A 13,316-nucleotide genomic window follows, 5' to 3' on the forward strand; every position below is an offset into this window, starting at 1 on the left:
TCAGGGGATGTTTCTCGTGGTCCGTGCTTGTTACTGTTGGGAAGGTGCCTGCGTTCCACTGTGTAACGCATCTGTCCCTTCCTGTTCTCGCGTATGTCCAAAAGATGAATTGTATGCAAGTCGGGAGTCAGCTGTTTTCTTAGCTCCTCCCTAACAACGGAGGGGGCGTGGCTATAATGTGGAGGGGCCTACCGGTGGATAGTCCTGCTGCCCTGCAGGCCAGTCCGAGCCTGGTTGCCAGAGCTATGGAAACATGGGCTGGCCAGCTGGCAACCGGTCTGCAAAATTCAGACTTGCTGCCCCTTGCCCTACATCTCAAGGAGGCTTCAGGATACTTATATGAGGCTGCTCAAAATGCAGCCTCCATCTCCTCCTCTGTCTCCGCAACGGCAGTTGCGAACAGGAGGACCCTTTGACTGAGGTCCTGGGACGCAGATATTGAATCTAAGAAATCTTTGGTATCTCCCTTATTCAGGTGGGGTAATATTTGTCTGCTTCTCTTCAAAACTCAGTGGGCAGAGTCTTCGGGGGGACCGTTGGATTTGCTGACTAATGAAGAGAGGGTACATAATAGACCTGCTGGATCCAGCCCCTCGTTGGTTTTTTGCAACCAACTTACCTTGCGACCTGCAAAGAAGATAGGCAATGCTCCTCTGTGTGGCCTCTTCTTTCCAATGGAGTCATCCGCAAAGTCCCAGAACACCAAAAAAGACAGGGTTTCCACTCCACCTCTTCTTGGTCCGAAAGCCAGATGGTTCTTTCTGCCCTATTCTGAACCTAAAACAGTTGAACCTTCACCTGCAGGCGGACAAATTTTGAATGGAGTCCCTCAGCTCGGGTTTCAATGGACTGGAAGCAAACCAGTTCATAGTGTTAGGTCGTCATTGATGCCTATTATCTCCACGTACCTATCTAGAAGACACATCAGGCCCTCCTCAGATTCACAGTGGGGCCTTCTCACTACCAGTTCAGAGCTCTCCCATTTGGTCTCTCAACAGCAGCAAGGTTTACAAAAATAATGGCAGTAATGGCGGCTTGTCTTCACTCCAGAGGAGTGCAAGTCATGCCCTACCTGGATGATCTACTAATCAAAGCTGCCTCTGATTACCTGCTAGACCAGCATCTGCAGCTCACCATCAGGATCCTGGAGATGCATGGGCGGCTCATACATTGGTCCAAACCCCAGTTAACTCCTTGCCAGAGAATGATCTTTCTGGAACTCATTATGGATACCAACAAACAAAAGGTATTCCTTCCAGAGGACAAATCCCGATCCTTGCGGGACGCTGCGACACGGTTTCTAACCTGCCACAGTCTGTTGATCCTTTTATGCATGCGCTTTCTAGGAAAGATGGTGTCGACTTTGGAGACTATTCCTTATGTTCGACATCACTCTCGCTGCTTCCAATGGGGGACCTCTTAGAAGTAGTCAGAATCACATAAAAAATTAGAACGCCAATTGATATGCTTGTCACCAGAGGTGAGGCAATCCCTCAGATGGATGGTCCAGGACAGTCTGGTAGTCGGCAGATCCTTTGCCCCATGGTCCTGGATCTTAGTATCCACAGATGCCAACCTTCGTGGACGGGGGGCTGTGGTCCTTCATTTGCGAATTCAGGGACTCTGGTCTGCTTGGGACCTCTCTCCCTATCAACATACTGGAACTGAAAGCCATGCTAATGGCCTTACAGGGCGCCCAGACCATTTTTCACGGCCACCCGTTTCATCTAGAGTCAAACATCGCCACAGCAGTGTCGTATGTCAACAGACGGGGGTACCATGAGTGCAGGAGTAATGGAAGTAGCGGCTCAGATCTTGACCTGGGACGAAAAACCACGTTCCCTCCATCTTCGCAGTCTTTATTCCAGACATCCAGAACCGGGAAGCAGACTATTTCTTGAATATGCGGTACAGTTCTGGGCACCACTCTATAAAAAAGATAATTTGGAACTAGAAAGGGTTCAGAGAAGGGCGACAAAATTGATAAAGGGTATGGAGTCATTAAGTTATGAGGAAAGGTTAGCCAGTTTTGGCATGTTTACTTTAGAAAAGAGGTGTCTAAGGGGAGATATGATTACTATGTGCAAATACATTAGGGGTCAATACAGAAAGCTTTCATGGGAACTTTTTACCCCAAGGACCATACACAGGACACGTGGTCATCCCCTAAGGTAAGAGGAGAGGAAATTTCACAACCAGCAAAGGAAGGGGTTCTTTACAGTAAGGGCAGTCAAGATATGGAATTCATTGCCAGGGAGGGTTGTGATGGCAGATTCAATAGATATGTTTAAGAAAGGGTTAGACAAATTTTTAGCGGAAAGGTGTATCCAGGGATACGACCGTTAATTAAAAATGAAGGATAGTAGTGGATATAGGGTAAAAATAGCACTGCATTATTGAGTCTGGGGGGATTTTCACAATTGAAACAGATTGGCGGTTGCTTACTCTGGATTAATTTCAAATATAAGTGCAGGATCGCAGGAGATCCAAAATAGGTTGAACTTGATGGACTGGTGTCTTTTTTCAACCTAATCAACTATGTTACTATGTTACTATTTAAGCCTGCATTCAATTCTGCCCGGGGAATGGTCTCTTCATCCAGAGGTCTTTCAGTCCCTGGTCATTTGATGGTGGACCCCGGACCGAGACCTAATGGCATCTCGTCACAACTGAAAGATCCAGCACTTTTGCTCAAGGGACCCCTTTGCAGTGGCCGTCGATGTAATGACAATGTCCTGGGATAGGTTAGGTTCAGGTTAGGTTACCTGTTCCCTCCCATTTTCATGATTCCCCGCATCCTTCAGAGAGTCATGCAGGGCAGACTTCCAGTTATACTGGTGGCTCCAGCTTGGCCGCGGAGAGTCTGGTATGCAGAAATCCTGTTAATGACGGTAGGTCCAGGTCTTCGGTTACCACTTTGAGAAGACCTTCTACAAGGACCATTGCAACATCAAAACTTACCTCGCTGAATTTAACGGCATGGCTGTTGAAGCCAACCTTTGGATGTCTAGAGGGTTGTCTAGAGGGTTCTCTCCATGAGTAGTGGAACCAGTCTCTGCTCGTATTTACCACCGCATCAAGGGTTCTTGCCTTTTTCCAGGATGGCCTGGATGGGGGCCTTCATCTGGGTACATTAAAAGTGGAGATCTGTGTTTTTTCACCTTCGCCTGGCAGACATTCTGGACGTCAGGAGTCCTGCATATCAAACCTCCATATATTCCACCCATGGTGCCCTGGGACCTTAACCTGATCCTTAATATGCTTCAAGGATCTCCATTTGAACCATTACGTACTGTAGCATTAAAGTTCCTAACATGGAAGGTTGCATTCCTACTAGCTATTACATTAGCTCGTAGATGAGCTGGGCGCTCTCATGTCGCGAACAATGTCTAGTCTTTCTTGATGATGGGGCGATTCTCAGAACCGTTCCTTTTTTGCTGCCAAAAGTGGTTTCCAATTTTCAGGTTAACCAAGATATAGTGTTCTAGGTGTTCACAGGGGAACCACAGTCTTCAGGAGCAAGCTCTATGGAGTTTCTGGATGTGGTCAAAGCTCTCCGAAGCTATGTCCATAGGACTTCAAAGATTTGCTGCATGGATTCTTTATTTATTTTGTTTGACTCCCCAAAAAATGAGGATGGCCGGCCTCCAAGCAATCAATTGCTAGATGTCTTACTATTAAGCAGGCTTCTATCCATGCTAACCAACCTGTGCCAGATCGTATTGTTGCCCATTCTACCCGTTCGGTGGGGGCGTATTTGGCTGAGCGAAGTTGGGCCTCAGCGGACCAGTTATGCAGGCAGCCACCTGGTCCTCGTTTACAAAATTCTATCAATTCAATGTATTTGTGTCGGCAGACGCCAGTTTTGGCTGTAGTACTCTATATGCCGGGCTGTCAGAGCGGCCCCTCCCTTAAGGGGGCTACTTTAGAAAGTCCCCATGGTAGCAGTGTACCCCAGATAGGATGAAAGAGAAAAGAGGATTTTTATACTTACGATAAATCCGTTTCTCTGATTCCATCTGGGGGACAGTGCGTTCCCTTTTTTCTGCTCTTCTGCTGGTTGGTCTTTGGTTGGTTGACTCCCCTTCCTTGGTGCTTTATACTTAAACTGAAGAGGCTACAGGGGGGTTGCAGAGGTGAGGGTTTATTCAGCATGATACATTACAAAGTTAACTAGTTAAGTGCCAACTCCACTCCCCTCATACAACCCATTGTAGCAGGTCCCCCAAATGGAATCAGAGAAACGGATTTATTGTAAGTATAAAAATCCTCTTTTTCAATTTTAATTGGGAATGACATATACTGATTACTTTTAAAAACATGTAAATCGTTGTTTTCCTTATAGGTGCTGTAGCTTTGAAGAATCTAGAAATTAAAGAAAATGCACTGGTAAGAGAATTTAATGTAGTTTATTTGTGTTTTCTACTTTAGGAACCAAATTACTATGCACATTTATGTCAAAAATATAAAAAAAATATAAAAAATTAGGAATATAAAATCAGCATCAGCAGCTAATCAGAAGCAATCAGGTTTAATTACAAAGGAAGCAGTTCTGATGTGAACCAGTATGCAAATTCAAAATTTGTGACCAACTAGTTAATGGAATCCAGTAATAAAACTACTTTGATTAAGCCACTACAGTCAAAACTCTGTGGAAGCTGATAAAGTTCAACAATGTCTATGTACAGCTTGTATCTGTTTTATCTTTCAAGAACATAAAACCATGTAAGATCATACTGTAGATTATAACACCAATGCTACTTGTTCCTTCCTTTTTAGAGTCAATTGGATGTGCCGTTTAAAGTGAAAGCAGGCCATATTGGTGAGTTACAACCATCTCTACTATCTGTGATTAAGTATTAATACGTATGCTTTCAGCATTACCAAAAAATTAATTGCTGAAAAAGGGTGATATTCTGAAAATGTACAGGAAGTTGTTGTGGTAATAGCTGAGAATGGAAAGTGGACTTATAAATTCTGCAATAATTTGCAGCAGAAATTGAATTTGTGGTACAAATAGCAAGACAATTGGTCAAATATGAGCAATTGTAAGTGCACAATTTTCTATACTAAATATGATTTAGCTGTATGTATCTACCAATGTTCCTTCTATCTATGTGAGGGGAACTCTTTTGGTGGTGGACATACTGTGACTTTTATACCATTGTGGGGCGCTTGTTAGTCTTTTTAAAAAATGGTGGTTGTGGATATGTTAAAGTGGTTTGCGGATGCAGCTAGTCATGAAATTGACATAAATATTTTGAGAATAGATGCACAGTTCATTAGACATACAACAGTATAGAGTGAGTGAATTATATGCTCTGCCAGAGGACTGGGTAATTTCCTTTTTTTTTTTTTTTTTTAATTTACACTTATATCTTGGGCATGTTTGTATACAGTCATTTCCTTAGACAAATGTAATGGGAAAAGTAAAAATAGAGTTACTCTGTATAAACTAATAACAATAATTGTGCACATTGTGCTTTTATATATTGGCCCCTTGAAATGTTCAGTAAAGTGAAGATAATACACCACCCTCTTATCAAACTAAACTAAACAAACTAAAAAAAATGCTCAATCCAAATTAAACATAAAGCACAAAAGGCGGAATTAGTAGAACAGGTTTTGGACATAATCATAAATAACCATCATAAATAGAAATTGGGAGCCATGTGAAACTATTGGTACAAATAGCATAAAGTAATGTGTATTAATATATATTTAAACTTTTACCTGTATAAATGTAGGATATTGTTGTTGGGATACCTCTGCTGACCCATGACTCCATTTTACATGGTACACTAATGTCAAAATATTGCAATAAATAAAACCAAACTAAAGAGTAAATATTAGATTTAAGAATCGATAACTAGTTTTACAATAGGGTTGGTACAGCACATAGAGTATATCCTCCATTGTATATTTTCAAATTATTGAATCATTGTTGTATTACTTATGAGTTCCTGAAAACTGTGTCCTGAGACACAATATGGCAAAAACTGCTGTGAATGAAGAGGTTTTAGTTAATTTAAAGGCTAGAAATATAAACAGACATTTTAAAATAATAACTCGTCAAGACACTGTTAACTTAATAAGTATAGGTGTTGCAACTGTGAAACACTTTTGCAAAATGACCTGATTAGTGGAAAGTGTACAGTAGCTTAATGCAAATTCTGATGACCAATCTGTTTTATCTTAACTCCAGACAAACAAATGGAAATCTGTAAATACTGATGCTGCCACTCCTGGGGGCACATGGAAGTACTTGGCAGTCAATTTCATGAATAACAAAAATCACTTGTACTGACTTCCATAAAGAAGCAAGTGGCAGTATGATGAACAATATAAATTAGCTGAAGTTGCAGACCATGCCTTAAATGACCTAACAGGGATCCAACTGAAACAATTGACTGGATTCTAGGCACATCCTTGTATGAGGATAGTGAGGGAGAGAAACTGCATTGCTACACTGTTATGGGAGCGCACATTTTTCACTAAGCTTGGGTTAGTTTGACCAAATACAAACACTTTTGGCAGAAACCTCTACTCTCAAATTCTGCTGTAACTGACATTGATACAGGCCGTATTGCTGTTAATTGCACGTTATGGTGCCAGAGTTTCTTATTACACAAGTCACAATGTTGCCAGACTTGGTGTGCAGTATATGAGCAGGTGTGAAGTGCTTGGTGAGACACGACTGTCACACTTTTATTTCTGCCTGGTTTCTTCATGGTTCTTTAAACATATTTAAAAGTGAAATCTAAGCAAGCACTGCCACATTACTATTACTAGTAAACTAGTATTAACCTTATACAATAGCAGAAATTAATGTATTTGTAACCCAAAAATGCAATACATAAAGCAATTGTACAGAAGTATTATGATCACTAAAATATGCTATATAGAAAAATGAGCATCCTTCAAATCAACAACAATCTTCCACTTCTACTTCAAAGTGCTAAAATGACAGTTGGCCAAGCTGAATGGGTTGGTTTATTCTTAAACGAATTCTCCAGTAATTAAAATAAAAATGTAACTAAGTACTGTCTGCTTGGGCAGCACAAAGTAAAAGTAGTATTATTGACTATCTCTCAGTCCTAAAATGATGATGTCTGTATGCTCCTGGTGGTTCTCACAAAGTACATTGCTATGGTTGGTATGTGGGAACCAACGCAGTCTTTAACATTTTTTTCCCTTTAATGCAATTCCTATAAAGAAGAATATATATACGCAGCTATTATATGTAAATAAAGCAATATGTGTCTTATATTATTTCCATTGTAATGAAACCTACATTTCTGTTTTTTATTGGGAAAATAAAGTTTATTTTGTGTATTGTTTGGTATATTTTATTTTTTTTGCTTTTGCTTTCCATTGATATAATCTGTTTGTGGTCTGCAACTTCAGCTAATTTATATTGTTCATCATACTGCCTATTGCTTTTTTATACAGGAAAGCTTGATCTGAAAATTCCTTGGAAGAATCTATACACCCAACCAGTGGAGGCTGTTTTGGATGGAGTCTACTTACTTATAGTGCCTATTGCTAGTAAGCTTATGATTGTCTTTATTTTCATATTATGTAAATGTGTACAAAGAATTTTTAGTAACATTATTTATAAAGGATTTGTTTACCAAAAATGTGTATATGTCTATATATATATATATATATATATATATATATATATATATATATATATATATATATATATATATATATATATTGATATACACACACTAAAGCCTAAATGACTGATAACAAAGGGTACTAGCTTGTATTTTGATTAATAATGTTACCTAACTCCTATGATTTTATGGACACTTTACCTTGTGTACTTGCAATAAGATGGCCCTATATAATGGATCAAATTGTATTTTTCATTTACTTGCCTTTTTAGCAGCTATTTAAACCATACAAATGAAGGTACATATTTATCCAAGAGAAGCTGCACTATTTATCCTTCACATAGTGTTTACCTCTATTGTAAACCAGGATTACATTTCATAATGTTAAGTGAGTTTTGGTTGGCAATTTAAAATTGCTGAAATCATTCCTTGTCTTTCCACCAGCATTTTGGTCACAGTTGTAGATTTTATTTATTTTTGACAATTGTTTGAGGCTATAAAAATACATAAAAAAAACTTTAAACCTGATGTTTATAGATCTGTTTTAATGTGTGCAAATTTCAGGTATAAAATATGATGCAGAAAAAGAAGAAAAGCAGTTCTTGGAAGCCAGACAAAGGGAACTGCAGCGAATCGAAGAAGCTAAGCAGAAAATGGCTGACCAGGGTAAGGCAAATGTATTGTATTGTGTATTGAACTCCTTATAAATACATATTTAGGGTAAATGACTAGCATATAATGCCAGCTGTGCTCTGGATATAATGAATGACATAAATCGCAGATTGAAAGCATTAGGATACTTCCTGTCACCACTCAGTTATTGATACATGATTTAGACTGGTAAAGCTTCTTTATCCACAAGGTGGACAGTAAACATTTATTTCTACCAGCTGCATGAAGACCGGCAATGAAGCAGCTGGTGAATGTCATACTTTCTGCTGTGTATATCTGTAATGTCATTAAGAATGGCCACCTTCCAAAACATGACCAATTGAACAGGAGGACTGTTCTGAGAGATCTCACAGTAGTTCTAGTGCAGCAAGTTTTTCCATCATTGTTTTTCACTGCTCCAGTGCCAGGTTCCGAATTGTTTTTAGTTGTTCATTCTGAATAGCATATGGAACACACAGTGCTGTTTGGAGCAGCTTATCTGACGATCTCTCACTGTAGGAAATACCAACTTGTTGTGGGATGAGTGGAACATTTGTTTTTAAGTATATCCAGAGCTTAACAAAGAAATATTGCCACCTGTAACCCTGCTTTATCTACGAAATGGGAAGAATACAGTTTTAGACCTTTCTGTTTTTTAAATATTTGTGCAATCTTTGAATACTGGTGTTTTCTTAATGGAAATTTTGAGTTATTTTGACAATGGTTAGTAATGTGTGTTATTTTGGTGATCATCGTAATTTGCTATTTATTATTTATTTTATTAAAATCTGCTGTGCCAGGCCTCTCTTAATGTAATTTTCACTATTTTGTTTTTAAATAGAGAAGCCAAAAGAAGAAAAGCAGGATTCTTTTTCGGAGAAACTAGTAACCCAGGTTATCAAGAATCTTCAAGTGAAGATCTCCAACATTCATATCAGATATGAAGATGATGTGAGTAAAACATATGTGTGTTTCTTTTTGTTTTCAATCATGGTCCGAGATTCATGGGAGTCACTGTCTTTGGATGGCAATCAATATGCATTCAAGTCCACTCATACAATGTATGTTTTAATGCTGTTCCGGTATCTGCTTGTGATATTTCAGATAAACAGTGCTTGGTAAGTAAATTCACAGCTGTTTAATCTTGTATTTGTTACTTAATATGTCCTTGCAGCCTTTTGCAGGCCAGAAGGCATTACTGACATGCAAAACAATGATGTTGTCTTGCTTCTTTTCTAAATAAAGTCTAGTCTTGCGTTTTGAGCTTTATCCCCCCACTCTCCCTTGCTATCAAATAACAAAATATAGTTTTGGCTTTTAGTAGAACTCCTCTTTAGTTAGGTCCCACACTGGCATCTCTACATTTACCTTATAGCAGGTGCAGGACCATATCGTGTGGTAGAAGGAGAAGAGAGGCCTGATATCCTCCTAGTGATTATTTGGCTAGGACTTGGAGTAAATTTGACCCCTGATTTAATAGCTGCTGCTCTATTTCAGATACTGGCCACATACGCTTCCTCATTTCAGTCCTAGTCGACTTGATTCCAACTGGATCCTACTGCAGTGCTGACGGCTCTCTTTTTTGTCATCTCTTGAAACATCACAGTCAAGAGGCAATAATCAGGAAACGTTGCAGTTACCATTGTGCGGCTAAGGGTTATTTCCACTGCAATACTACATTACATATTACCACAGAAGTGCTGCATTTCCTTAAAAGATGTTGTCCCAAAGTCTGCGGACCCATGAAACATGCTTTATTGTAGTTAATAGTTCTATTTAAAAAATAAAATAGAAAAAGTACATTGCAGAACAATTAAAATAACACAAACATGATTACAAATAATGATGTCTGTATTAATAATACTGATAAATATATTTTTCTTAACATTCTCAAGATCACAAATCCTGACTGTCCTCTTTCATTTGGAGTCTCGCTTCAAAACCTCAGCTTGCAGGTATGTAAATGAATACTGAAACTGTACATTGGAACATAGACTTGTATTATTTCTGTGAAGCAGCTGTCTCTTCTAAACATCTATTTTACTGTTTAAACATTTGTTAAGATAAGGCTGTTTTAATTCATCACTCCCATTGTTCATCGCACACCCACCCTTTCTATTTATCAGGCATCAATTTTCAACAAAGTTTGTTGGCTGACCTGTATGTGGTTTCATGGAAACCTGAAGGATACTTGTTCTATATAAAAATTCTAGTGAGAAAATATCTGCAAATTACAGCATAATAAAGATTTTTAACATCTTCCACTTCCAAGGTTTCACATTGGATAAATTGTTGTTGTTTTTTCTACCAGGAAAAAAAAACCAGCGTTTCGAGCTGAGAATTGCTGTAGTAGTGATACTATGAAATGCTCTAAAGAAGACTTTTTAAGAAGAGATGGGCGCTTGTTTATTAGAAACACTTATCCACATATTTTTTTTATTAGTGTAGTATTATTATTAACTGTACCCAGAATCTAAATTATATAGTTAACCCTCCTAGCTTTCAAATAAGAAAAATTGTGAGGTCTGATATTCAATACCCTGTCGGCGGCTCTATCATTTTTTAATTCTCTTGCCACTCAATACGAGAAAGCATTCAGGTTATTTTTTATTTGATCCCGAGCTTGCACACTCTAGCTCTGCTTGAATAATGTAAAGGAGTTTTCTACTTTAAAAATCAATGTTACTAAATAACTTACCTCTAATTGAAAGCCTAGAGCTTGCTGTGCTAGATCTGCGCTGCTCTGGAGAAGAACAGCAGTGTGCTGGCTATAAAATATATATATTTTTTTTAATTCAGAATTTATATCTGTGATTTACTGGATGTCCCTGAAGCCCAGTGTACAATCTTAGTCAGAAAGACCTAGAATGGCCTTGGACAGCGACCAAATCCCACATCCAGCAATGCACAGATCTCCCCTCTTGCTGTGTCGGATCTGCTCTGCTATGCAGCAGCATTACAGGGGAGTGACAGACTTGGTGGCTGTATGTCAGTACAGGGCATTGCTAAATACAGTCTATAATGGGGGGGTCACTGGGGAGAGAAGCCTTCGCAAAATACTGTTACTGGTAATAGGAGTTGCTAAGTAAAATAGATTTTTTTTGAATGTGGAAAACTCCTTTAATACTTTATAGCATCTCTTTCCTGTAATCTAGTTTATTTACACGTAATGTTGTGCCATATGATAAGACAATGCGATATCTAATAAGACCTTTTTAAGCTGAGATCAATCTTTTTGTTATAGACATCTGATAAAAATTGGAATCCGTGCCTACATGATGAGTCCGCCAAGTTGTTTTACAAGGTAATGTATTTTTTAAATACTCTCACAATGTATTGCTCATGTTTTTTGTTCGGTAAAACCTCTTGCAATTACCAAACAAATGTGTGTGTATTGAATCTAGTGAAAATTGGTATCAGGTTAGGATATTGATAGATTGTAATAAATTATTATTAAGTTAGTTTAATTGCTATTTATATAGCATTTTATTCATTTCTGATCCTAATAAGTATCCTTTGTCATATGTTTTATCTATTTTTTCTGTCTCAGTCTAAAATCTGTTCTGCTCCACAATCACAAATGTGACTTTTTTGTAAATTCTTAAAGATGATAATATAACCTATTGGTTTCGCTCATTGCATCTCATGTAGATTCTCAAGTGACATAGCTCAATGATGTTAGTATGCTAACACATACAGTATGTATCAGAAATTATTCCCCCTCCTGCATTTAAGATCACTACCCTTTTTTTTTCTTACATGTCCCCAATTAACAGTAATGTAATTGATTTAAATATCATTTGCAAATGTATTATTATTCATATATCTTTTTACTTCAAATATGGCAGTTTTAACTTTCAGGGGGGAATTCAGTTCCCCCCCAAAGTACCGCCACGCTAAAACTATTACCGTTATTACAGTAATGGTGCGTGTAATTACCGTTAGTACGGTAGTTCTAACGCTGGATTTCTGCTCGCAGCTCAGGGAGCTGCGAGCAGAAAGCCGGGTTAATATTACCATAATAATGGTAATATCTATAACGTGGCGGTACTTCAGGGGGAATTTAATTCCCCCCTTAGTGTATCACTAACATATTTGATTAAATGTTGCCAGATTGTAACAATACTGGTACCGCTATTGGGAGTTCCAAGGAATGCCTGCCTTCTAGAGTCTGCTGTAATAAATTAATCGGTTTGTAGAAGGGGCGAAGGGTGTGTATAAATTGAAGGCATATGCTTTATAAACAAATGGGCGGAGCGCCATTTTCACTTAAGACCTTTTGCGTATATATTGCAAAAAAGCTTACTGTCATGCTACTTTTATGCTCACAAACAATATGAATCAATCATTTGCTGTAGCCAAAGCTTCTGCAAGGTATTTGCTCCTGCAGAGGATACAGAAAATATAGGATGCTGAAGAAAAAGGCAGGGGTTCAATTACATTACTAGACCTGTACAGCTGTAGAATAGACTCTTCACAATTTTTACATTTTATATTGACTATTGTTTGGCTGTTTGTTACTGTATGTACTAATATTTTCTGTTTTAGCTTATACGCCTTGACAATCTGTTTGCCTATTGGAATGTGAAATCTGAGATGTACTACAATCGAAGTTACAATGAAGCTTTGGTATGTTAACTTACATTTTTTTGATAGTTTAGTTGGTCATCTTTAAAATTGACATTGTAATGTAATGGGCTTGCTATTTTGTATATTACTATATATAGACAAAACAACATCAGATGTCATCACAAAATCTCTGAACCTTCAAGGTCATAACCGTTTTGAAAATGTAAAAAATCTCATGCAATATATTAATGTGCATAAAAAAGTTTCAGAGAAAAAGTAGCATCTAATTAATGTTTGTTTTATTTTATGTTGTTAGAACATTATCCTGTTAAAATATACACTCAGTGGCCACTTTATTAGATTCACCTTTATAGCACTGGGTAGGACCCTCCTTTGCTCCCAGAACAGCATGAATTAATTGTGCCATATATTCAACAAGGTCCTGGAAGCATTCCTTAGAGAATCTGGTTC

The 13,316-nt window shown here is 38.2% G+C and overlaps 1 protein-coding gene across 3 annotated transcripts in view; it reads left to right on the top strand.

Annotated features, from left to right (window-relative positions):
• Positions 1-13,316, top strand: part of VPS13A (vacuolar protein sorting 13 homolog A) — a 243,599-nt gene that overhangs the window by 9,953 nt on the left and 220,330 nt on the right. For 2 of the 3 annotated variants that reach the window (XM_075211020.1, XM_075211019.1), the window contains exons 2-9: positions 4,346-4,389; positions 4,780-4,822; positions 7,453-7,548; positions 8,190-8,291; positions 9,118-9,227; positions 10,172-10,231; positions 11,521-11,580; positions 12,825-12,905. In XM_075211020.1, the coding sequence (XP_075067121.1) occupies positions 4,346-4,389; positions 4,780-4,822; positions 7,453-7,548; positions 8,190-8,291; positions 9,118-9,227; positions 10,172-10,231; positions 11,521-11,580; positions 12,825-12,905 (596 nt within the window). Of the gene's footprint in view, positions 1-4,345; positions 4,390-4,779; positions 4,823-6,119; positions 6,505-7,452; positions 7,549-8,189; positions 8,292-9,117; positions 9,228-10,171; positions 10,232-11,520; positions 11,581-12,824; positions 12,906-13,316 lie in introns of those variants that run through there. The other variant, XM_075211021.1, reaches the window with a different exon arrangement.

Source organism: Mixophyes fleayi, chromosome 1, assembly GCF_038048845.1.
Source record: "Mixophyes fleayi isolate aMixFle1 chromosome 1, aMixFle1.hap1, whole genome shotgun sequence".
NCBI classification, from domain to species: Eukaryota; Metazoa; Chordata; class Amphibia; order Anura; family Limnodynastidae; genus Mixophyes; species Mixophyes fleayi.